At 50.2% G+C, this 23,456-nt stretch overlaps 2 protein-coding genes across 2 annotated transcripts; both read left to right on the top strand.

Annotated features, from left to right (window-relative positions):
• Positions 1 to 5,828: 5,828 nt before the first annotated feature.
• On the top strand, positions 5,829 to 7,558 carry Rln3 (relaxin 3). Its single transcript, XM_036186959.1, has 2 exons — positions 5,829 to 6,029; positions 7,302 to 7,558. The coding sequence occupies exons 1-2, from the start codon at positions 5,843 to 5,845 to the stop codon at positions 7,538 to 7,540; spliced, it is 426 nt and encodes a 141-aa protein (XP_036042852.1). The 5' UTR covers positions 5,829 to 5,842; the 3' UTR covers positions 7,541 to 7,558.
• A 576-nt stretch (positions 7,559 to 8,134) lies between these two features.
• Positions 8,135 to 22,893, top strand: Il27ra (interleukin 27 receptor subunit alpha). The gene is made up of 14 exons (XM_036188571.1): positions 8,135 to 8,248; positions 8,493 to 8,610; positions 9,540 to 9,697; positions 9,780 to 9,934; positions 11,986 to 12,142; positions 12,245 to 12,318; positions 15,159 to 15,342; positions 15,434 to 15,622; positions 18,963 to 19,064; positions 19,147 to 19,305; positions 21,775 to 21,900; positions 22,257 to 22,347; positions 22,478 to 22,571; positions 22,672 to 22,893. The coding sequence occupies exons 1-14, from the start codon at positions 8,158 to 8,160 to the stop codon at positions 22,846 to 22,848; spliced, it is 1,875 nt and encodes a 624-aa protein (XP_036044464.1). The 5' UTR covers positions 8,135 to 8,157; the 3' UTR covers positions 22,849 to 22,893.
• The last annotated feature ends 563 nt before the right edge of the window (positions 22,894 to 23,456 follow it).

Below are 23,456 nucleotides of genomic sequence, written 5' to 3'. Positions count from 1 at the left end.
GGGCCCAAACTGATTACCATAAAGAATTCTATTCCAGGGCTAGGGCATGGCTCAGCAAAACAGCCTCTATCTGCCTGGCATGTATGGAGCCTGAGTTGGATCCTCACTACCACTGAAGCCAGATCCGGTAGAGCCAGAGAGCCAGCTCAGCAGATAAGGGTGTTTGCTGCGAAGCCTGAAACTGAGTTTGACACACTTGGTTCCTGGAAGCTGTTCTCTGATCCCTGAATGTGCACAAACACTCAATAAATGAATGTGATAATGATTATGAAAGGGTGTGGTGGTGCATGCCTAGGTGGAGACGTGATGATCAGGAGTTCAAGGTCAGCCTCAGCCACATAGTGAAACTGAGGGACATATAAGACCCTGAATATCAATATATGTGTACATATTCATGCTTATATGCCGGCAGGTAAAGGCTCTCACTGTCAAGCCTGAAGACTTGATTTTCATCCCAAAACCCACATGATAGGAGGGGAGAACTGAGTCTCAAGTCTTTTTTTTTTTAAAGGGGGTTGGGGTGCAGAACCAAATATTCCTGGTCCAGAGTAAGAACTTAGTATGTTTTTTTTTTAAGATTTATTTATTTATTATGTATACAGAAGAGGGCGCCAGATCTCATTACAGATGGTTGTGAGCCACCATGTGGGTGCTGGGAATTTAACTCAGGACCTCTGGAAGAGCAGTCGGTGCTCCTAACCGCTGAGCCGCCTCTCCTGCCCTGAGTCTCAAGTCTTGAAAGGTGTCCTCTGACCTCACATTCATGTCATAGGGCAGCACAAGAACAAAAACTTAAGAGACACTGAAAGTGTGATGATTAAAAAATACTATTAAACGATAATCCAATAAAAAACAAAGCCAGCAATTCACAAATTCACATCTGTGGACTGTGGTACGGCTCAGTGTCTCTCTCCAAATATGTCTGAGGCCTGGGTTCCTCTCCAGGACTTCAAAACACTAAAAATCTATTGATGGACAACAAAGAAATGGTGAAAGGTGTTAGCCTCTGTGATGGAAAAGAAGAATGGGAACCAGTAGGATTCAGTAGGAAGAGGACATCTGCGTGTGTGCTCATCCAAGTCTCTGGTCTGAGGAAGAGAAGAATGGGCAGCCTGTTTATATCCATCTTTAAATAGCGCTTGTCAGGACTGAGGGCACTGCTCAGTGGGCAAGAGTGTTTGCTGCAAAAGTGTAAGGACCTGAGCTCAAATCCCCAGAACCCACATTAAAAAGCTGGATGTGGCCCCATGGGTCTGGAGCTCCATTGCTGTTGTGTAGTTAGAGTTTTCCTGCCTGGCCCAGTCAGGACAAATTTTTCTCACCCGCCAGGCCCATAGACGCTCAGAACCAATCAAGTAAACACACAGAAACTTACATTGTTTACAAACTGTTTGGCTGTGGCAGGCTTCTTGTTATCTACTTCTTCTGTCTTAAATTAACTCATTTCTGTTAGTCTATACTTTGCCACATGGCTTGTGGCTTACCAGTGTCTTTACATGTTGCTTCTCATGGTGGCTGCTGGCGGTGTCTCTCTCCAGCCTTCTACTTCCCAGAATCCTCTTCTCTCTTGTCCCGCCTATACTTCCTGCCTAGCCACTGGCCAAACAGCATTTTATTTGTACAGAGCGATATCCACAGCACTGTTGAGGTTGGAGACAGACTGCTAGGGAGTTCTGGCTGCCAGCCAAGCTCAGGTTCGTGAGAGACCCTGCCTTAAGAGAACACGGTATAGAGTTATAGCTTAGGATGCCTCATGTCCTCTGATCTCTGTGCACACCTGTGTACCCCTACCCCTACATGCACACATTGCACCTATGTCATACCCACCCACAGCGTGCGCGCGCGCGCACACACACACACACACACACACACACACACACACATTACACCTGTGCCAACCCATCCCTTCAGTACACACATGCTTTTTTAAATGACTATATTTGTACTCATGGATTTTTCTTTCCAGATAGCCTTGGAGTGCTGGCTAGTAGATGTAATGTAATTGTTAATGTTTCAGCAATTTGACAGGTCAGCAGTTAAGAAGCATACTGACTGTTCTAGGGACTTAGGTTTGATTCCCAGCATCCACATGATGGTTAAAAACTGTCTGCAGCCGGGCTGTGGTGGTGCACGCCTTTAATCCCAGCACTCGGGAGGCAGAGGAAGGCGGATCTCTGTGAGTTCGAGGCCAGCCTGGTCTACAAAGCGAGTTCCAGGAAAGGCGCAAATCTACACAGAGAAACCCTGTCTCGGAAAAAGAAAAACAAACAAAACCCAACAACAACAAAACTGTCTGCAACTACCATTTCAGAGGATCTGACACCTTTCTGGCTGCAAGGGCTCTGCATGCACGATATACACAGGCACACACACAGACACCACATAAAATGAAATGCAATGATGGAGCTAGAGAAACAGTTCAGTGGTTAAGAGCAGTTGTTGCTCTTCCAGAAGACCTGCGTTCAGTTCCCAGCACCCATGTGGGGCTCACAGCCTTTTGTAACTCCAGTTCTGACCTCTTCAGAAGGGTGGTACCCAGACAGACAGACAGCCAAAACACTCATACACATAAAATAAAATAAAATAAATCTAAAAGAATTTTTTTAATAATTAGTAACAAAGAACCCTTTAAAAAAAAAGATTTATTTATTCATTATGTATACAGAAGAGGGCGCCAGATGTCATTACAGATGGTCGTGAGCCACCATGTGGTTGTTAGGAATTGAACTCAGGACCTCTGGAAGAGCAGTCTGTGCTCTTAACCTTTGAGCCATCTCTCCAGCCCAAATCTAAAAGAATTTTTAAGTAATTTTTTTTTTTTTTCAAATTTTGAGACAGGGTTTCTCTGTGTAGCTCTGGCTGTCCTGGAACTCACTCTGTAGACCAGGCTGGCCTTGAACTCACAGAGATCAGCCTGCCTCTGTTTCCTGAGTGCTGGGATTAAAGATATGTGCCATCACTACCAGGCAGTAAAAAAATAAACATTTTTTTATTTGAATTTGAGGACATCAAGTTGACATCTCACTGACAGCTTGAAATCAACCAGAAATTGACGAACACCACAAAGCAGAGCTGCCGCGCTGACCGCAAACATTTCCCCAGCCGGGCCCCAGAGCAAGCACTGTGGCAGAGCTCTGTGGAGGCTGAGGCAGGGGGAGAGCAAAGTCAGGGCAGCTTAGACTGCACAATAAGTGCAAGGGTGACCTGGACGCGCACGTCCCTTCCTCCCTTCTTCCCTTCCCTTTCTTTCTCTTCCTCCTCTTCCTCTCTTTCCCTCCTCTTCTCCTTGATTCTCTCCCATCTCTCCCTTTTGCTGCCAAAGGAAAAAAAGTAAGAAAAAAATATCACTCTTCAGGGGCAGAATTGGGAGGTTTCACCACAGGCTCAAGACTGTTTTTTTATTACTTTATTTTAAAATGATTTTTACATGTGCACAGGTGTTTTGTCTGCACGTATGTCTGTGCACCACCTGCATGCCTGGCACCTGCACAGGCCAGAAGAGGGCATCAGATTCTCTGGAACTGGAGTTACTGATGGTTGTGAGCTGCCAAGTGGGTGCTGGGAACTGAACCCAGGTCCTCTGGAAGAGCAGCCAGTGCTTCTCTGAGCCACCTCTCCAGGCCTAGGGCCATTCCTGTGTATGCAGCAGATTCCAGGCAATCCAGAACTACAGAACAAGACCCCCATCTCACAATAATAGTAAATTGGGGCTGAGAGGCAGCCCAGTGGCTAAAAGCATTTTCTTCCTGTGCAGAGGACCCAAGTTCTGTTCTCAGCCATCACATCAGCAGCACACCCTGTGGCTCAGCTCCAGGGCTTTTGACGCCCTCTTCTGGCCTATAAATGTAGCACACACTGTGCCATAAGTAAAAATATACACATAATTATAAAATAATTTTTTAATTGAGCTTTTTAAGACAGGGTTTTACAATATATCTCTGGCTGTCCTGGAACTCGCTCTGTATACCAGACTGGCCTCAAACTCACAGAGATCTGCCTGCCTCTGCCACCCAAGTGCTGGGGATTAAGGTGTGAGTCATCATGCCTGGCAGTAATAATAATAATTTTAAAGCGAAGTCACTCCTGTCACCTCAGCTCTCAGGAGTCTGAGGCCAATCTGGGATAAGAAGCCACTGCTAATCCAGTCCTGGGATATGCAGCCACTGCTAACCCAGTCCTGGGATATGCAACCACTGCTAATCCAGTACTGGGATATGCAGCCACTGCTAACCCAGTCCTGGGATATGCAGCCACTGCTAATCCAGTCCTGGGATATGCAACCACTGCTAATCCAGTCCTGGGATATGCAGCCACTGCTAATCCAGTCCTGGGATATGCAGCCACTGCTAACCCAGTCCTGGGATATGCAGCCACCGCTAATCCAGTCCTGGGATATGAAGCCACTGCTAATCCAGTCCTGGGATATGCAGCCACCGCTAATCCAGTACTGGGATATGCAGCCACTGCTAACCCAGTCCTGGGATATACAGCCACTGCTAATCCAGTACTGGGATATGCAGCCACTGCTAACCCAGTCCTGGGATATACAGCCACTGCTAATCCAGTACTGGGATATGCAGCCACTGCTAACCCAGTCCTGGGATATGCAGCCACCGCTAATCCAGTCCTGGGTAGGAATTCTTCTTTATTGTTATTTTTTTTCAACATGAGGATTGAACCCAGGACAAGTGCTCTACCACTCTATTAAAAAAAAAAAAAAACTATTTATTTGTTATTTGATGTGCGTGTGCCTGAATGAGTTTATGTGAATGCATATGAATGCAGATGCCTCTGCAGGCCGGAAGAGGACATCAGAAGCCCTGGAACTGGAGTTCCAGTGACTGTGAGCTCCAGGGTGGGTGCTGAGAACCAAGTGCCTGTCTGCTCCCTGAAGAACAGCATGATGGCATCCCTAGCCTCCCAGCCTGTCTGTTTTTTTCAGACAGCATCTCTTTATGTTGCACAAGTTGGTCTCACACTTCTACATTCCCACAATCCTCCTGCCTCAGCCTCATGAGTACAGGGAGCAGAGTTGGCCCCCAGGATCCAGGGGAAAGGTCAAGGGTCACAGGTGTCCTGCAGGACAGTGACCTTGTTTTAAGGTGTGCTTTTTATTGTTGTTTGTCTGTATGTGTGCACATATGTAGAGCGTGTACATGCAGGTCCCACAGGAGGCCAGACAGGGGTGTCAAATCCCCTGTAACTGGAGTTATGGGCAACTGTGAGCTTCCTGCTTTGGGTGCGGGGAACCAAACTCAGGCCATCTGGAAGGGCAAGATGCCTCTTATCTACTGTGCCATCCATCCAGATCCAGTGAGATGTTGATGCCAGAGTTTGAGGCTAGCCAGGCTAGGAAATTCTGTCTATAGATAGGTAGGTAGGTAGGTAGGTAGATAGATAGACAGATAGACAGATAGACAGATGACAAATTCATGGGTAGATGAATAGATAGATAGATAGATAGATAGATAGATAGATAGATAGACAGATGAATGGGAAGGAGAAAGGGAGAGACGAAGGAAGGAAGGAAGGAAGGAAGGAAGGAAGGAAGGAAGGAAGGAAGGAAGGAAGGAAGGGGCTTACTCCTATGATCCCAGCATTTCATAGACGGAGCACGAGAATTTTTCGGTGTGGAAGATGACAGAGAGCTGAGCCATGTCACCCTGTCTGCATGAAAGGTTATCTCTTTGCAAGGAGATGATAAAGGTCAGGTTGCCAGCTACCTCCCCTCTGCTAGGAAGATAACTCAGGTCAGCGGGGAGGCTGAGAGCCAGCTTGTATAAATTCGGGGACAGAGGTGGTGCCCAGAGAGCCACCTCAACCGCAGGCATCTCAGTTGAGCATGGCAACGCTGGGGCTGCTGCTGCTGGCCTCCTGGGCTCTCACTGGGACTCTGCAGCTGCAGGCTGATGCGAGGCCAGCACCCTACGGGGTGAAGTTGTGTGGCCGCGAGTTCATCAGAGCGGTCATCTTCACCTGCGGGGGCTCGCGATGGCGCCGCGCAGACATCTTGGCCCACGACTCTCTGGGTGAGTGTGCGGGGGTGGGGAGGGGGCAATCAACCTGGAACAGGTGGCCAGGTGGGCACATAGCCATGTATGAGCCAGGCCAGGTGCACACTGAACTTCCAAACACTTGAGAGGTAGTGGCAGAAGTTTCCTGCATTTAAGAGCAGCCTGGGCTCCAAGGTAAGACCCAATTTTAAAAATTCAAATGAAAAAGGGAGGTGTGGAAGAATAGGGTTCCTGTCTAGCTGCTGTATGCAGTGGGAACACCTTTGCCTGGCCTTGTAGCCTGGCGACCAGGGCGGTACAATTATAAGGTTGAGACAGCTGGAAGCTAGCCATTCTGGGTTTACAGCACGGGTGGGAAAGTGAGACTCACCAAGCCACTCTGTCCCGAGTCCTGGCTGTGTGCACCATGACTCCAAGCATGGAGCAGAGGTGCCACTGACCTGGAGGTGCCTGACAGGTGAGGAGGGCGCATCAGGGTTTTTAGCCCAGTCAGCAGAGCGGGGCAGGGGAGGGCTTGATTTTGCCACCTTCTGGACTCCCTGGCCCCTGCCCCCCTTGCTGAGACTATTTACAGTGGGTGAGACCTGGCAGAATTCTTTACAGGGTAGGAGGAAGTTTAATGTGGTTGGAGTACGAGAGGCCAGCTCCTTAGAGGCAAGGGAAATGATGAAGGCTCACACTGGGCTAGAATCCCACACTCTGGGAAACTGAGGCAGGATGGTCACGGATGTGTGTGCAGACAGCAGTGTGCCTGGGTTAAAACAGCAGCGCTGTGGCTGTGTCCTCACGCAAGCTCACTGAGGAGCCACCGGCTCATTTGGATAGTGGGCAGCAATCACAGTTCAGCGGCTGTCACTGAGTGGACGCAACAAGTTAGTGTGGTAAGCGATCGAGGCAGTCAATAAATGATCAGTGTTCATGTGAGGCCCAGCGTGTATCCAATATTATTGTGCTTTTATGGCATTAAGTCCCCACTCGTGGTACAACCAAAGGGAGTAGGAGCTATTATCCCCACTTCGTGGAAAAGAAAACTGAGCCTCAGAAAAGTAATCTCATTTATGATTCTAATTTAGGGAGCCTAGCTTCCAAATGCATACTTTCATCTACAGGAAATCAGTGACAGGAAAGTCAGGCTTAGTATTGAAACTGGTAACAGAGCCTAGGACTGCAAGAAATAAAATTTTAAACAGTCACCTCGCTCCTCAAGGCCAGAGACATAACCTGGTCAGACAGGACCGACATTCTGAGGTGGAAGCTCTGAGCTCTAACGCTTCCTCTGCTTTGCAGGAGACTTCTTTCCTGATGCAGAAGCCAACACGGACCACTTGGCCAGCGAACTGGACGAAGCCGTGGGCTCCAGCGAGTGGCTAGCCCTGACCAAATCCCCCCAGGCCTTCTATGGCAGTCGACCCGGCTGGCAAGGGGCGCCTGGAGCGGTTAGGGGCAGCAGAGATGTCCTGGCTGGCCTTTCCAGCAGTTGCTGCCAGTGGGGCTGTAGCAGGAGCCAAATTAGCAGCTTGTGCTAGGACCTGGATGGGGAAGCGCGAAGTGCTTCCAACCTGCGATGCTCAGATGCTCATGAGCATTTCTGCAGGCAAAGCATTGAAGCCTCCGCGCTCTCCTTACAGACCCTCTGCCAAGACGCTCTGTGCCAACTTGTCCCCCCACCACCACCCCCCCCCCCCCGCCGCCGCCGCCGCCGCCTTGCTCCGGGCTACACTCCTACCTAGCCAAACAGAAACTTGATCTTCATGGCTGAGTTCTTCCCCTCCCCAAGCCCAGCCCCAGAGAGCCCGGCTGCAGCCAGGTGCCCACCTATCCAAACTGGCCACCCTGAGCACCCTGGCACCCTGAGTGCGGACCTGATTGCCGCGCTGTTTCCCCGGCCAGGCCAGTGTAACCTGCTCCTCTCCCTTCAGTCTCCAACCCAAAGCACTCTGCTGCAGACCCCCAGTATGCGGGGGTGGGGGGCAGCACTCAGACTTTCCCACCACAAAATAAAGGTTCAGTTCTGAGCATTTGCACGCGTGCGTGTCATTGTTGGGGGTGGGCGGATTTGAGGACTTCCCGCCAGGGGCGGGGTGTCTTCCTTCTCGAAAACTGCAAGCCCCAGGCCTGGAGGTGTCTGTGGTCCCTGGGAGCCATGAGCGGGCCCCGGGTTGCCAGCCTCACGCCTTTGGAGCTGGTGCTGCTGCCGCTGCTGCCGCTGCTGCTGCTCGCGACGCGGCCCCAGGGTGAGAGGCTTCGTAGTGGCCGGCTTGGGATCACAGTTTTAGGGCGGCGGGGACCAGGCGACAACAGGATGTAGCAGGATGGGGAGGGGCCCAGGAATCGCTCTGCGCCTTCCCTGCACGTGCCAGGCTCTGGGCTCTGGTCCCACACCCTCGCAGTACTGGAGAAGGACACGTCCACAGTCTGGCATGTTTAGGCCCCCCGAGAACTTGATGGTGGCCCTCCCGGCCCTCTGCGCCCCCACAGGCAGCCCCGGCCCACTGCAGTGCTACAGCGTCGGACCCTTTGGAATCCTGAACTGCTCCTGGGAACCTCTGAGCGACCTGGAGACTCCACCTGTGCTGTATCACCAGAGTCAGAAGTAGTGAGTAACCTGGAATGGTCTGGGGAAACTGAGGCGCGGAGAGTGGCCACACTCATTTTCTTACTGCATAAACTCTGGATTAGTACTTTCCCTCTTTAAGTGTGTACCCCGCCCCCCAAACGACAGTAACGACGACATGTGCCTCCCACGATTGATTCTGCCCATCAGCGAGGTAGGCACATGGCAAAGGAAAAATGCTCAGTACCAGGAAGCAGGTTTATATCGCAGACATCAGGCAGATCGCTTGACTTTTTTGAGCAGTTTAGTTCACTCAGTGAACACACCAGTCTACACTGGCATGGTGGCACACACCTTTAATCCCAGCACTTGGGAGATGGAGGCAGGAAGGTCAGGAGTTCAAAGCCAACCTCAGTTTCATAACCAGTGGCCAGCCTCGGCTACATGAAATCTTGTCTCAAAAAAAAAAAAAAAAAAAAAAAAAAAAAAAAAAAAAAAAAGAAAAAGAAAAAAAAAAGAAAAAGAAAAGAAAAATCGGTCTAGGAATCACAACAATGAAAGCTGATCCTGGTGGGGTGCAGGGTGCAGATGTGTGCAGATGTGTGTCTGGAAACTCCATTTTAATTGGGCTAAGCAGAGGACAATGAAAAGGGCTTTGAGAGGAGGGGGGAGGAGGGTGTGTTTTCTGAGACGGTATTATGTGTGGAGCTGGCCTCTGACAACACTCCTGCTTCGTGTCTGGTGGGCTGGGATGGCAGGTGTGAACTGCCACCTGACCCACTGCTGAGCTCTTCCTGCATGTGTGCATATTGCGTACATTGTGTCGAAGAGGAATCAGAGGTTATTGCCTCAGGTCACACCGCTGTGAAATACAGCAGGGCTTCAAACGCTGCAGAGCAGAGGGCAGGAAGTCCGTGCAGGGGTGCTCAGCCTGTGCCAACGCGTGTCTCTCCCCTGCATGTCTCCTACAGCCATTCCAATAGAACCCAGGAGGTGAAGGTGCCTTCCAGGCAGAGCTGGGTGACCATTCCCCGGGAACAGTACACCATGGCCGACAAACTCCTCATCTGGGGGACACAAGATGGCCAACCACTCTGGTCCCCTGTGTTTGTGAACTTGGAAACCGAAAGTAACACAGTGGGAGGGTGAGGCGCAGGGCGGGAGGGCGGCTGGAGGCCCTTGCTCAGTGCACTCTGGCCTCCCATTTGCAGTGAAGCCAGATACCCCCATCTTCTCTGATGTGGAAATTTCTGAGGACGAACCCCTGGAGGCCACTGTGCTGTGGGAAGCACCCCCGTGGCCAACTCATAAGGTTCTCATCTGTCAATTCCAGTACAAAAGATGCCAGGATAAAGAGTGGACCCGGGTGAGTGTACGGGGCGGGGAGGGGGCGCTTCCTTCCCACCCCGTCTCCGGTGGGTGGGATAGCACCCCAAGTCCTAGAGAGCCCAGGCCCATTTGGCACTTGTCCCAGAACCCCCAAAGTCACATAGACAGCCTCGCAAGCAACCTTCTCACTTGTTTTTGTTTTTGGAGATAGAGTCTGTCTATGTAGCCATGCAGCCAGCCAGGCCGGCCTCAAAGCCGTGATCCTCCAGCCTCAGCTTCCTGAGCTCTGGGGCAGCAGGCTTCATTGCCACCTCTACATACTGCCTAGGTACCTTTTTTGTGAGTGTAGGGGCCAGTGAGACAAGCCCCACTGCGTAGTCCTGGCTAGCTTGAAACTCACAGAGATTCACTGGCCTCCGCCCCCCCTCCCCCATGTTGGGATTAAAAGGTGTACCACCACACCTGGCCTGCATGAGTATCTTGATCAGTTAGAAATTTTGTCTCGGGGTGGGAGAGATGGCTCAGTGGTTAAGAGCACTGACTGCTCTTCCAGAGGTCCTGAGTTCAATTCCCAGCAACCACATGGTGGCTCCTAACCATCAATAATGAGATCTGGTGCCCTCTTCTGGCATGAAGGCATACATGCAGGCAGAACATTGTATGCATAATAAACAAACAAACAAATAAATAAATAAATAAAAGCAAGGGCTGGAGAGATGGCTCAGAGGTTAAGAGCACTGGCTGCTCTTCCAGAGGTCCTGAGTTCAATTCCCAGCACCCACATGGTGGCTCACAACCATCTGTAATGAGATCTGGTGTCCTCTTCTGGCCTGCAAGGGCACACAGAGATCCAAACAGATCTCTGCCTCCTGAGTGATAGGATTAAGGGTGTGTCCGGCCTCTATGTCTAATCTAGTGGCTGGCTCTGTCCTCTGATCCCCAGGCAAGTTTATTAGTGTACACAATACATCACTACATGTAGGTATACATGCAGAACACCCATACATAACATATAAATACATAAAATTTAAAATAATTTAAAAAATTTTGTCTCAAAATAAACAAAAAACCCAAACAAACCATAGTTGATGGCTGGGAAGATTGCTCAGTAGTCAACGAGCTTGACACACAAACATGAGATTCTGAATATGATCCCACTTAAAAAATGACAGGCATGGTGGCACCATGCAACCTCAGCAGAGGCAGAGGCAGGTGTATCTCAGGACTTACTGAGCGTCCAGCAAATGAGTCAATGAGAGACCCTGCCTCAGAAACGAAATGGAGGCTAGTGAGATAGATGACCGAGTGGGTGAAGTGAGGCAAGCTTTGTGACCTGAGTTTGGTTTCTGGGACCCACAAAAAGATGGCAGGAGAGAACTTACTCCATACTTGTCCTCTGACCGCCCCCAGAATATACACTCGTATACATAATAATAAATAGAATTTAAAAATAATAAGATGTTGAGCTACGGGCTGGGGAGATGGCTCAGCAGTTAAGAGCACTGGCTGCTCTTCCAGAGGTCCTGAGTTCAATTCCCAGCAACTACATGATGGCTCCTACCCATCTGTAATGAGATCTGGCGCCCTCTTCTGGCCCGCAGGCATACATGCAGGCAGAACACTGTATACACAATAAATAAACAAATCTTTGGGGGGGTGGAGAACATGCATTTACTGTGTTTAAAAAAAAAAAAAAGATATTAGCCTGGCGGTGGTGGCACACGCCTTTAATCCCAGCACTCGGGAGGCAGAGCCAGGCGGATCTCTGTGAGTTTGAGGCCAAACTGGGCTACAGAGTGAGATCCAGGAAAGGCTCCAAAACTACACAGAGAAACCCTGCCTTAAAAAACAAAACAAAACAAAAGAATTGAGCTACAGAGGAAGACATTTGACATGAACACCCGCGCGAGCGCGCGCGCGCGCGCGCGCACACACACACACACACACACACACACACTCCCAGGGCTTGCTGTAACTACTCAGTGTTAGAGGGCTAGCCTGTGCCAGACCCAGGGTCATGGCGTTGGAAAAAGAGGAAGTCTCCACAGCACAGAGGCTACCCCATCACTTTCCCCACCCTTTCCCCAGCTGGAGCCACAGCTGAAGACAGACCTACTGACTCCTGTTGAGATGCAGAACCTGGAACCTGGCACCAGCTACCAGGTGTCCGGCCGCTGCCGCGTGGAGAGCGGATATCCCTGGGGCGAGTGGAGCCCGGACCTGTCCTTCCTGACGCCGTTCTTGGGTGAGGATGTCTTCGTTTGTCTTGCACTCCTGGGCCTCGGCCCACCGTAGGCCAGGCAGCCGTGTTCATCTAACTATACCTGCTTTTCCTCGTCCTCATCAGCTCCTGAAGATCTGTGGGTATCGGGCACCGTCTGTGAAACGTCTGGCAAACGGGCAGCCTTGCTTCTCTGGAAGGTAAACTGCAAGTCCGAAGTTTGTAACCTGCGGGGGTCGGGAACGCCCAAGCAGCGGTGGTTTCCTCTGCTGCCCCCTGGAGGTTACTTCCTGGATTGCAGCGGTCTCTTGCCGTGCTGGGTGAGGCAGAAGTCTCCACCGTGAACCCGGGAGAGATCTGAGGTGTTGGGTGGAATCCAGTGTCCCAGGGAGGAGACAGCAGATATGAAAGTCTAGACTCAGGACATGATCGCAGTGCAGCTTGGCAAGATGTAACACTTGTGCTGGAGATTCCCGCCATCGAACAGGTGGTAGAGGAGGGTGTCATAGTCCTCCTGATTCCTGGTGACTCACACCGGTGATCTCAACTACTCAAAAGGCAGAGGCAGGAAGATTGCATGTTCAAGACCAGCCAGAGTGGGTTCAAGGTCAGGGCATCTTAGTCTGAAAAGCAAAAAAAAAAAAAAAATTAAAAAGGGGGCATGGGGCTAGAGAGATGCTGAGCAGTTAAGGTCACTGGCTGCTCTTCCAGAGGACCCGGGTTCAATTCCCAGCACCCACATGGGAGCTCACCACTCTCTGTAACTCCAGTTCCAGGAGATCTTACACCCTCACACAGACAAACGTGCAGGCAAAACACCAATGCACATGAAATAAAATAAAATGGTGGAGGGCTCAGTGACAGAACACCAGGTAAGAATATGTGAAGTCCCAGGCTCCATGCTCAGCAATGAAAACATACACTATTGAACATCTAATGTCTGCTAGGCATGGCTGAATTCTGCAGAGAATAAAATATGTATGACCCTTGAGCCACACAACTAAATGCCATCCATTTAGTTCCACGTGTGTTTATGCATGCATACATGCAGGTAAGTAAGAGTGCATGCATTTGAATGCATGTATATGTATATGCACATTTACATGTGTAAATGTATGCATGCATGTAAAAGCATGTATGTGCGTACCTCTGTGTGTGTGTACATTTTTATAGTCTAACTCACAGAGCTCCACCTGCCTCTGTCTCCTAAGTGGTGGTATTGAAGGTGTTAGACATTGCTCCTTGCTAGAGTTTTCTGGAATCACTTAAACTATTACACATTCCCATCCTTGTAAGTTTCCACTGGGGAGGAAGTAACAGAGCCACAACGGAAGGAGCCAGGGTGTGCAGCAGGGCAGGAGCCTTTCATGAATATTTCAAAGCTCTTAGGTCCTGCTGGGATGCAGTCCAGAAGTACAGCTTCCCTGGGATGTCTGAGGTCATGGATTCTGTCTGCCGCACTGTATGAGCCAGATGTGATGTGCAGCTGGAATGCCAGCAACGAGAGGTAGAAGCAGGAGGATGGGGGACCAACAGTTCAAGGTCACCCCGCCATACACCCAGTTTGAGGCTCTATTTGTGACGTCCTGTTTCAAAGAAAAAAGAGAAGAAACAAGGGGTGGGGTGCTGAGGCAGGGCTGGAAGTCAGAGTTCAGTCTCAGGAACTGTGTAGAAAGCCGGCTGAGATGCTGGAGAGACGGCTCAGCCCTGGCTGCTCTTCCAGAGGACCCGGGTTCGGTTTCCAGAACCCGCACCTCAGCTCACAACCAACTGTAGCTCCACTTCCAGGGCATCCAACTCTTTCTTCTGGACTATGAGGGTACACTTACACACATGCAGTCAAAACACCCCTACACACAAAAAACATGTGAACAAACCTTTTTTGTTTGTTTGTTTTGAGACAAGGTTTCTCTGCAGCCCTGGCTGTCCTGAAACTCACTCTGTAGACCAGGCTGGCCTCAAACTGAGAGATCAGTCTGCCTCTGCCTCTCGAATGCTGGGATTAAAGGCATTCGCCACCATGAAGATCTGGCTAATAAATCTTAAACAAACAAAGCCACAATAAGCTGGGTGTTGTGGCATGCGTCCCAGTGCACACACTGACATAAAATAAAAAGATTTTCGTATTTAAGATAAAGGTTTGTGGGACTCCTGCAGAGACTGTGTTCTTGATACTAAGTGCCCACATCAGGCAGCTTTTAACTGCTCATAACTCCAGCTCCAGGGAATCCTCTGGCCCCTTGGGTACTGAACTCATGTGTACATACCCCAACACACACATGCTCACGCACACACACACAATCTTGAAACAAGATAAGTATCTGTGCATATGTGTTCGTATGTGTTTAGGTGTGTATGAAGAGGCCGAGGACTCTTACCCTTTCCTCAGGCTCTGACCACAGTGTTTTTTTGTTTTTCACTTTCCCTGTAGCTGAGGCTACAAGCATGCCACCATGTTTGGCCTTTTAAACATGTGTGCTGGGATTGAACTTGCTCAGGAAGCACCTCTCCCGTCCTAGAGATGAGCATTTTCAAAAAAATCCAGTCAGCACACTCAAGTGCCAAGACCAGGGTGCGGTTGTGTGGTTTGTTTTTTGTCTTGTCTGATTGCTACCTAAGCCGGGATTTGTGAGAGCAGAACGGGGCTGGGCCCTAAGTGCACAATCAAAGCTATCTTTATGCAGAGTCGGTGCTCTGCTTGCTACACATTTACTTTTGTTTCCTAAGACAGGGACACATGTAGCCCAAGCTGGCCTCACACTGTGGCAACTCCTCCTGCCTCTGCCTCCAGAGTCCTGAGATTCTAGATATGAGCCACCATGTCAGGCTCCTCCTTAGATTTCGTACCCTCAGGGTGTCTCCTTTCCCTCCCTAGCCCTCCACTGTAAACCTCTGTGAACTTCCGAGGCTCAGTGTCTACATCCATAAACAGGGCCTCCCATGCTGCCATACTGCCTGATTTAGCTGGTGTCTTGCCATTGTAAGTAGTGGGCACTCAACAAAATGGGGGCATGCTAACCTCAACTTTTCCTCTCCTCAGGACCCAGGACCCTGTGCACAGGTGACTTACAGAGTCTGGTTTGGGGTTGGAGATGTTACCACGACTCAAGAAGAGGTCCCTTGTTGCAAGTCCTCTGTCCCCTCACTGATGGAGTGGGCTGTGGTGTCCACTGTCAGCACCACCAATGGGCCACTTCTCACCAACCTGTCTTTGGTCTGCTTGGGTAAAACAACTTGAATATCCTCTGTTCAATACCTTAGGGGACAAGATAGACTTCCTGAATGAACAGTTAAGATGTCTCCTCCTGCTTCCAGCTCCAGAATCTGCCCCCCATGATGTGGTCGTCAGCAGCATTAATGGGAGCCCAGGGATACTGGTGACCTGGCAACAAGGGACCAGGGAACCGCGGGAGTATGTGGTGGACTGGGCTCGCGATGGTGACAGCCTGGATAAGCTCAACTGGATCCATCTCCCCGCTGAAAACCTCAGCACTTTGTTACCAGGTTAGGCCCTGGAACCCCTGGGATCCCATCTCCTGGTACTGGGCCTGGACACTTATAAAGAGATTTCTTTCGCTCGGTTTTGGAGGACCCAGAACATGGTGCTGACTCTGGGTGGATTTTTCGATGGTGCCCTGGTGGGAGTCTGTGCCAGAGAGGGAGTACCTGCTGACATAGGAAGCCAGATAAGGTTCAGACTGTAGCATCATGTGGGGGAGGGAACTCCAGACGCCATCAAAGGCTTCTAGACTGAGGCTTGATATTTGGACGAGTGTCTCAGGTATGAAGGAAGAAAATGAGGCAGTGGGGGAGAAACGGAAGTGAGGTGCTGAAGCTTGTGTGTGCACTGGGTGAAAAGAGAGGAGTCCCAGCCCGCGGTGGTCTACATCTGAGCTGAGAAGGCTGAGGCAGGAGTATCACTACTTACTAAGGGGAAGGGAAGGAAGGGGAGAGGGGGGGGAGGGAGAGAGGGAGGGAGGGAGGAAAAGAGGGAGGGAGGGAGGGGGAAGAGGAGACAGGAAGACCAAAGGAACAAGGAATTAAGGGGTGGGTGGAAGGAGGGGAGAAGGAGAGAGAAGAGCACTGGATAATGATTCTGGAACATTCCTTCTTTGGCCTGCTTCACAGGCACAGCAGTTTAGAGGCAGGCCCTCAGGAGCCTGGCTCCCTTGAGAGGAGTGTCCTCCAAGCAGGCCTGTGTCCATGCCTTTCTGTACTGGTAATTTTATTACCTGGCCTTGGGACAAAATCACACTGTGGTCACTGATAGAGCAGCATACCTGAGCACAAAGCTGGAGAGTCAAGGTCCCTCAGGAACAGCCTTGACCAGCAATGAAGAGGGTTGAGCTGTGTTCTCCATTTCTCACACCCAGCCGCAGAACCTTGCTTCCCGACTTTGGGGACTTACTTTTATTTATTTATTTATTTGTTTATTTATTTATTTAGGAACTGAGAATCGGAACCCCAGGCTTTGTGCTTGCTAGGCAAGCGCTCTACCACTGAGCTAAGTCCCCAACCCCAAGGGACTTACTTATTTTATTTCGTTTTTATTTGCTTATTTTTTGTTTTCATTTTAGGTTTTTTTTGTTGTTGTTGTTGTTGTTTGTTTGTTTGTTTTTTGAGACAGGGTTTCTCTGTAGCTTGGAGCCTGTCCTGGACTAGCACTGTAGACCAGGCTGGCCTCGAACTCACAGAGATCCACCTGCCTCTGCCTCCCGAGTGCTGGGATTACAGGCGTGCGCCACCACCGCCCGGCCATTTTAGGTTTTCTGAGACAGAGTTTCTCTGTGGATCTCACTCTGTAGACCAGGCTGGCTTTGAACTCACAGAGATCTACCTGCCTCTGCTTCCCAAGTGCTGGGATCAAAGGTGTGTACCACCACTGCCCCTACTTATTTTATTTTTAGTATTTTTGAGATCATAGTAGAATTGCACTTGCCCCTGCCCTCTCCCCCCCCAAACGCTTCCATACACCCCTCCATGCTCTCTTTCAAATTCATGGCCTCTTTTTCATGAGTTGTTATTGCATGCATGTGTGTGTACACATATTTATACACATGTAGTCCTAATACAGCTTGCTCGGTCTGTATAGTGTTACCTGTGTGTTCTCAGGGCTGACCGGTTGGCACTGGCTTCCCAGCTGCTCCTCCCTGAGAAAGACTGTCTCCTGCTCCCCACATTCCAGTTCTTTGTGTGGGGTTGAGGCCTCCGCGGGGTTTTCCCATCCGCTTTGGCTGTCTGTTGGTGTTGCCCTTGCTCAGCTCACATTTGGGCAGTCATGCTGGTGAGACTTTTGACTTCAGTAGGAGACACATCTCACAGCAAACTCCCCAACCTCTGACTCTTCCAGTCCTTCCGCCTCTTACTGGTGCCCGTGAGTGAAGGCTCAGGAGTGATTTGTAGGTGTATCCGTTTGAGACTGGACTCCACAACTCCACGTGTTGTTTGGTTTTATTCTTAAGATTTTTAAACAGTTTAATTATGTGTCTGTGTGTATGTGCACACGGGTGCAGGGCTCTCAGAAGTCACTGGAGCTGGAGTCATATACATGGTGCTGGAAACCAAACCTGGGCCCTCTGTAAGCACAGTATGCTCTCTTACCCATGAAGCTATCTCTCCAACCCTTATTTTATTTAACTTTCTCTCTCTCTCTCTCTCTCTCTCTCTCTCTCTCTCTCTCTCTCCCTCTCTCTCTTTGAGACAGGGTTTCTCTGTAATCCTGGCTCCCCTGGAACTCATTCTGTTAACCAGATTGGCCTCAAACTTACCTACCTCTGCCTTTCAAGTGCTGGCACTAAAGGTATATGCCACTATGCCTGGCTTCTTATCCCCCCTCCTTTTTTAAAATAATTTTTAAAATATTTTTTCCAGAGCTGAGGACCGAACCCAAGGCCTTGTGCTTGCTAGGCAAGTGCTCTACCATTGAACTAAATCCTCAACCCCATAATTTTTTTAAATTATTATTTATGCATATGGGTGCTTTGCCTGAATGAACATATTTTCCAAGTGTGAACTGTACCCATGGAGACCAGAAGAAGGTGCTAGATTCCCTGAACTGGAATTACAGGTGGTTGTGGCTGCCCTGTGGCTGCTCTAGAACAGCAGCCGGTGCTCAGAGCCACCTCTCCGCCCTTTAATCCTGTTTTCATTTTTGAAGCATGCCTCCCTACCTGGCTGGAACTCCCTGTGTAGACCAGGCTGGTTTAGATTAAAGGTGTGTATAACTACACCCAGATGTTATTTTAGTTTTTATTCCTTTCTTTTACACACCCCACACACACAGTCACCTGTATCCCAGGCTGGCCTTGAACTCACTAGCTAATGATGCTCTTGAGCTTCTGCCCCTCCTCTCCACCCTTCAAGTGATGGATGACAGGCATGTGGCCCTACACCAGCGCCTTTAATCCTGGCACTCAGGAGGCGAGGTAGACAGGTCTCTGTGAGTTCAAGGCTGGCCAGGACTACATAGTATGACCCTGTATGCAAAATAAGGTAAGAATCTGGAGAATCGGCTCAGTGATCAAGAGACTATCGCTTTTATTGAGGACCTCACTAGGGCTTGTGCAATCGAGGCAGACACTACCAACTGAGTCACATCCTCAGCCCTGCTCTTTAGTTTTTGGAGACAGGGTCTCTGTGCCTCAGAGCGCCACAGGTACAAGTCACTGCAGACAGCTGGGGCTGTCCCTGTCTGTGCTGTTTACAGCTTACTACCTCTCCCTTCAGTCAGGGCACTTTGTGGAGCAGCCTCCCCAGGGGCCGGAAAGACAAGCTCCTGTAAGTGAGCTCTGCACTGGGGTGGGAGAGCCAGCTGTAAATGTTCTCTTCTTCCTGTTCCCTCCAGGGGATTTCGAAGGAGGGGTCCCCTATGGAATTACAGTGACTGCAGTCTTCCCAGAGGGGTCAGCTGCGGCACCCACAGTCTGGGGATTCACAGAGGAGCTAGGTAAGAAGTGGCACTGGAGGGTGGCGGGCGGGCGGGCCTCTCGGAACCGCTCTAGATACTGACACACTGGGTTTTTTCACAGTACCCCTTGCTGGGCCAGCAGTTTGGCGACTCCAAGATGACCCCTCAGGGACACCTGTTGTGGCATGGGGAGAGGTACCAAGACTCAGGCTCCGAGGCCAGGTCACTCACTATACCTTGTGCATACAGGGCAGAGATAGCCCTGCCGTCTGCATGAATGGTGAGCTTCCTGCCTCCTGTTCCTTTCTCTGTCCCCACAGACCCACCTAGCATCTACCCTGTCCCTACATTCTCAGCACCTGGGAATTCTATGTCACCAAGTTCCCAGCGGACAGTAACAGTCTTGGCTACTGCTGAACTGGGCCTATGGAGACATTAAAGGTGAAGTCTCCAGTCTGTCTTTGCTGACAGTGATGGATACCTGTCATATTTCATTAAGTGAAAAGTATAAAAAGGATCACAGGTTCTGAGATGGCTTTGTTTCTGATAAAAAGACTCAGCACTGAGCAAAGCCAAGCCTCAAATATGCCAAGAGAAATTTCTCTCAATATTAACAGGGCTTGTAGGGTTGCTTGTGATTTTTATTTCCTTCTGCTACCCTTGAGATAGGTTAATATTTTACTATAGTAACAAATTCCTGGGGCTGGAGAGAGGTTCAACAGTTAAGAGCTCTGACTGCTCTTGCAGAGGTCCTGGGTTCAGTTCCCAGCTCCTACATAGTGGCAGTCTCTGTCCTCCAGTCTCAGAGGCCCTGGTGCCCTCTTCAGGTCTCCATGGGTACTGCATGCATGTAGTGCACAGACGGACATTCAGGCTAAACACCCATACTCACAAGAAAAAATCTAAAAGAAAAGACTCCTTTTTAAAAATATATATATAAATTACAAAACTCAGCTTTATTGACTTCCATTTTCCCTGAGCCTGAGTTCAGTTCGTCTGGCTTTGATGGGTCTCAGAGGCTCAGCATTACGGAAGCTGGCCACAGCCCATTCCACCAATCCCTCACTGGCTCCCCAGGCAGGAGGAGGGCAGGAGGCTCATGGAGGATAAATGATGGTAAGAAAGAATGGGCAGCAAGGTCAGAGGCCAAAGAAAGCCATTCAAGCAATATGTCCAACACTCCCTCTGCATGCCAATCTTCGCCATACACACTCCGGCCAAGGCAGCCCACATCCTGCCAGCCCACAGCCGTCAGCCTTCCAGGGCCATGCTATCCCTACTCAGTCCACTGCCTCACAGGCTTAGTCCTTGGACCCTAAGCTGCCCAAGGAAAACAACCTCTCAGATGCTACAGGACTCTGGTGTGCTCACTCCAGCCTGGGTCTAGCAAGAAGTGTCAGAGGAACTAAGGTCTTTAGTGGTCTTTCAGGTCCTTTTCCCTTCATCCACAATTCTCACCACCTCTGCCTGGGGCAAGATCTCCCCAGCCAGAAAAGAGTGGCTGACTGGCTAGGTTGGAACTACATATCCCGAGAAGCCCAGCTTTATAACAAAGCACCACTGCCCCTGGGATTAGCGCCATCAGAAACGAGGCCATCAGATTCCTTTTTAAAAGCATTGGTATTGGCTTGGGGTAGTGCCTCAGCATAGAGCTCCTGTCCAGTGAGTGTGGCTCAGCAGGAGAGCAAGTGTTCAACATGTACAAGGCCGTCAGTTTTATCCCCATCACTGAAGAAACAAAGCCATTATTCTTTTCTTCCTAACCATAAAAGTTATCTGAGGGGTTGGGGATTTAGCTCAGTGGTAGAGCGCTTGCCTAGCAAGCACAAGGCCCTGGGTTTGGTCCTCAGCTAAAAAAAAAAAAAAAAAAAGCTATCTGAACTTGTTACAAAATCTGCCTCACAGGCCTGTGAAATGGCCCACCACATTAATACTCCTGCCGTTGAGTCTGAGGACCTGAATTCAGTCCCAGAACCCATGTGGTTGAAGGGGAGAAGCAGCTCCCACATGACCTCCACACTTACGCCATCATACACAGAGACTAATAGGAACTAGTCACCATGGGGACACTCCAGGGACAGCAGCACCTCCTCCTGCTCCCCGTTCAGAAAGTGCAGCTTTTTGAATACTATGCACATGTGGTTACAGCAGGTTTGGGAAACTTGAATTTTTTTGTTTGTTGAGACAGGGTCTCACTTGATCTCAACCCGACCTAGAAATTGCATTCTGAGAAACTGGAATGACAGGCACACACTACCATGCCCTTGACAATCCCCTGCCCTCCTCAGGGCTGGGGTTCAAACTCAGGGCCTTGTGCATTGGAGGCAGCATTCAGGCAGCTGACTTCCCAGTGGGAGAGTCACAGGCATAGACAACTGTGCTAGCATCTAAGCAGCCACATGGCCGTTAGAGCTGTGCACAAAATGAGAGAGTCCATTTTAAATGAGGGTCAGAAGATTGGTTAAGGAAGTGTGACACTGGACAACATTTACAGACCAGGAGCTGTGAGATGGCCCCTACCATGAAGCCCAAGACTCCTATGGTGGAATGGGTGGTGAGAAATACCCCTGACCTCCTCATGTGTGCCATGGCATGTATACGGGCAAGCCCCCCAGGAAATAATAGAATGTCACATAAATAAAGAAGACCGAGACAGAGCCATGAGGAAAGTCGCACAGAGGAAGGGGCTTGTGCAAAAGCCCCAGGGCATGATTACTGCTCCCCCAACTCCTGTGCTCCTGTCCTTCAGTGAGCTGTAATAACCAGACGGTCACTCTGCCCAGCCTTCACTGGGGTTCCTTTGAGCTGTGGGTGATGGTGTCCACCGCTGCAGGACAGGGCCCACCGGGTCCCAGCCTTTGGCTTCATCTACCAGGTAAGAGGTGGGGATGGGGCTGCCTGCCCACTCCAGGCTAGGGGTGTCTTGAAGTCCTAACGTGGGTTTCAATGGTGGAGAGCCTTCTAAGGGAGAGGATTATGTATAGGATAGTACTGAGGATGGAACCCAGGACCACACCCCAAGTCTGCCTCAGGGCATTTTGTTTCTTCTAAATGCTGTTGTATTATCCAGCAATGTATATCTGGAACAGCATCTGATTGTGCCTGTCAGCACACCCCTATGCCCCTTAGTCTTACCCTCTTCTTCATGATGGCTACCCCTTCGGCCCCACCCAGGCCCAGACCCCCTGTTCAAGATGGCTGTGTAGTCCTCCCTATTCTCCCCACCCACAGATAATGGGGTCATGTGGAAGATTCTGCCTTGGGTCCTGTCCCTGTGGGGCTTGCTCCTGATGGCCTGTGGCTTGAGCCTGGCCACCACCAGGTAAGACTGTCAGATATGGGATCTCTACCCTGGTAGGGGTTCAGCAGCTAGGCCTTGGGTGGGTGACGTCGGGGCTCAGGAAGTTCATAGATTCTAGCAACATGTTTGCCACTGGGTTCCTGCTGGCCAGGTGCCTCCGTCAGCGACACAAGTTGATTCCCCAGTGGATCTGGGAGAGGGTTCCTGACCCTGCCAACAGCAATTCTGGGCAGCCTTACATAAAGGTGAGAAAATGCCAAATGTGGGAGCACCGCTCTCCAACTGGAGGATGCTGGGGCAGGAGGGAGGGGAAGACCGCTGAGTTCCCAGCCTCCATCTCCCCAGGAGGTGAGCCTGCCTCAGCCACCCAAGGACGGACCCATCCTGGAAGTGGAGGAAATGGAGCTAGAACCCATTATTGAGTCCTCTCCAGCCTCTGCCCCTCTTCACTCTGGGTATGAGAAACACTTCCTACCCACACTAGAGGAGCTGGGCCTTGGGCCTCCAGCCCCCAGGTTCTAGCCTGTGTCCCTATCTTGGATTAGACTTTTTTATTTTTAGTTTTTTGAGGCAGGATCTCACTACATAGCCTTGGCTGGCCTGGAACTCACAGAGACTCACCTGATTCTGCCTCCCAAGAACGGAAATTAAAGACTGTGCTGCCATGCCCAACTGTTTTCTAGCTTCTGCACCACTGACAACTTTTTGTTACGGTGGAAGAATTAATATTCTCACTGGCCCAACCCTTTTGTTGTTGTTTTCTTTACTGTGTCAAAGTCTTGATATGTAACCAAGGCTGGTCTCAAACGTGTGATCCCACTGCTGCAGCATCCCCAGTGCTGGGATCATAGGTGTCTGTCACATCTCACCCAGCCACAGCCTTGGATGCTAGTAAGATCGATTTCCAAGCAGCAGATAAGGAGGTGGTTCCATGTCAAAAGGTGCATTCCAGGGGCTGAGGAGACAGCTGAGAAGTTAGGAGCCCTTGTTTCCATACAGAAGACCACAGCCTGGGTCCCTGCCCTTGCAGAGGACCCAGGTTCAGTTCCCAGCACCCAGAGTAGCTCAGAATCACCTACAACTCGTTCTAGGAAATCCGATGCCCTCTTGTGGACTTAGTGAGCACTGCA

This window comes from Onychomys torridus, chromosome 5, assembly GCF_903995425.1.
Source record: "Onychomys torridus chromosome 5, mOncTor1.1, whole genome shotgun sequence".
NCBI classification, from domain to species: Eukaryota; Metazoa; Chordata; class Mammalia; order Rodentia; family Cricetidae; genus Onychomys; species Onychomys torridus.
Note: the sequence above shows the minus strand (reverse complement) of the source record. Positions and strands in the feature narration are given on the sequence as shown.

Bases quoted from the DNA above. Each gene is read 5' to 3' on its own strand.
- Il27ra (XM_036188571.1), top strand. From the start codon at position 8,158: ATGAGCGGGCCCCGGGTTGCCAGCCTCACGCCTTTGGAGCTGGTGCTG. The intron at 15,623-18,962 runs GTTAGGCCCTGG...TGTTCCCTCCAG, and splicing joins CCTCAGCACTTTGTTACCAG to GGGATTTCGAAGGAGGGGTC. The intron at 22,572-22,671 runs GTGAGAAAATGC...CCATCTCCCCAG, and splicing joins CTGGGCAGCCTTACATAAAG to GAGGTGAGCCTGCCTCAGCC.
- Rln3 (XM_036186959.1), top strand. From the start codon at position 5,843: ATGGCAACGCTGGGGCTGCTGCTGCTGGCCTCCTGGGCTCTCACTGGG. The intron at 6,030-7,301 runs GTGAGTGTGCGG...TCTGCTTTGCAG, and splicing joins CTTGGCCCACGACTCTCTGG to GAGACTTCTTTCCTGATGCA.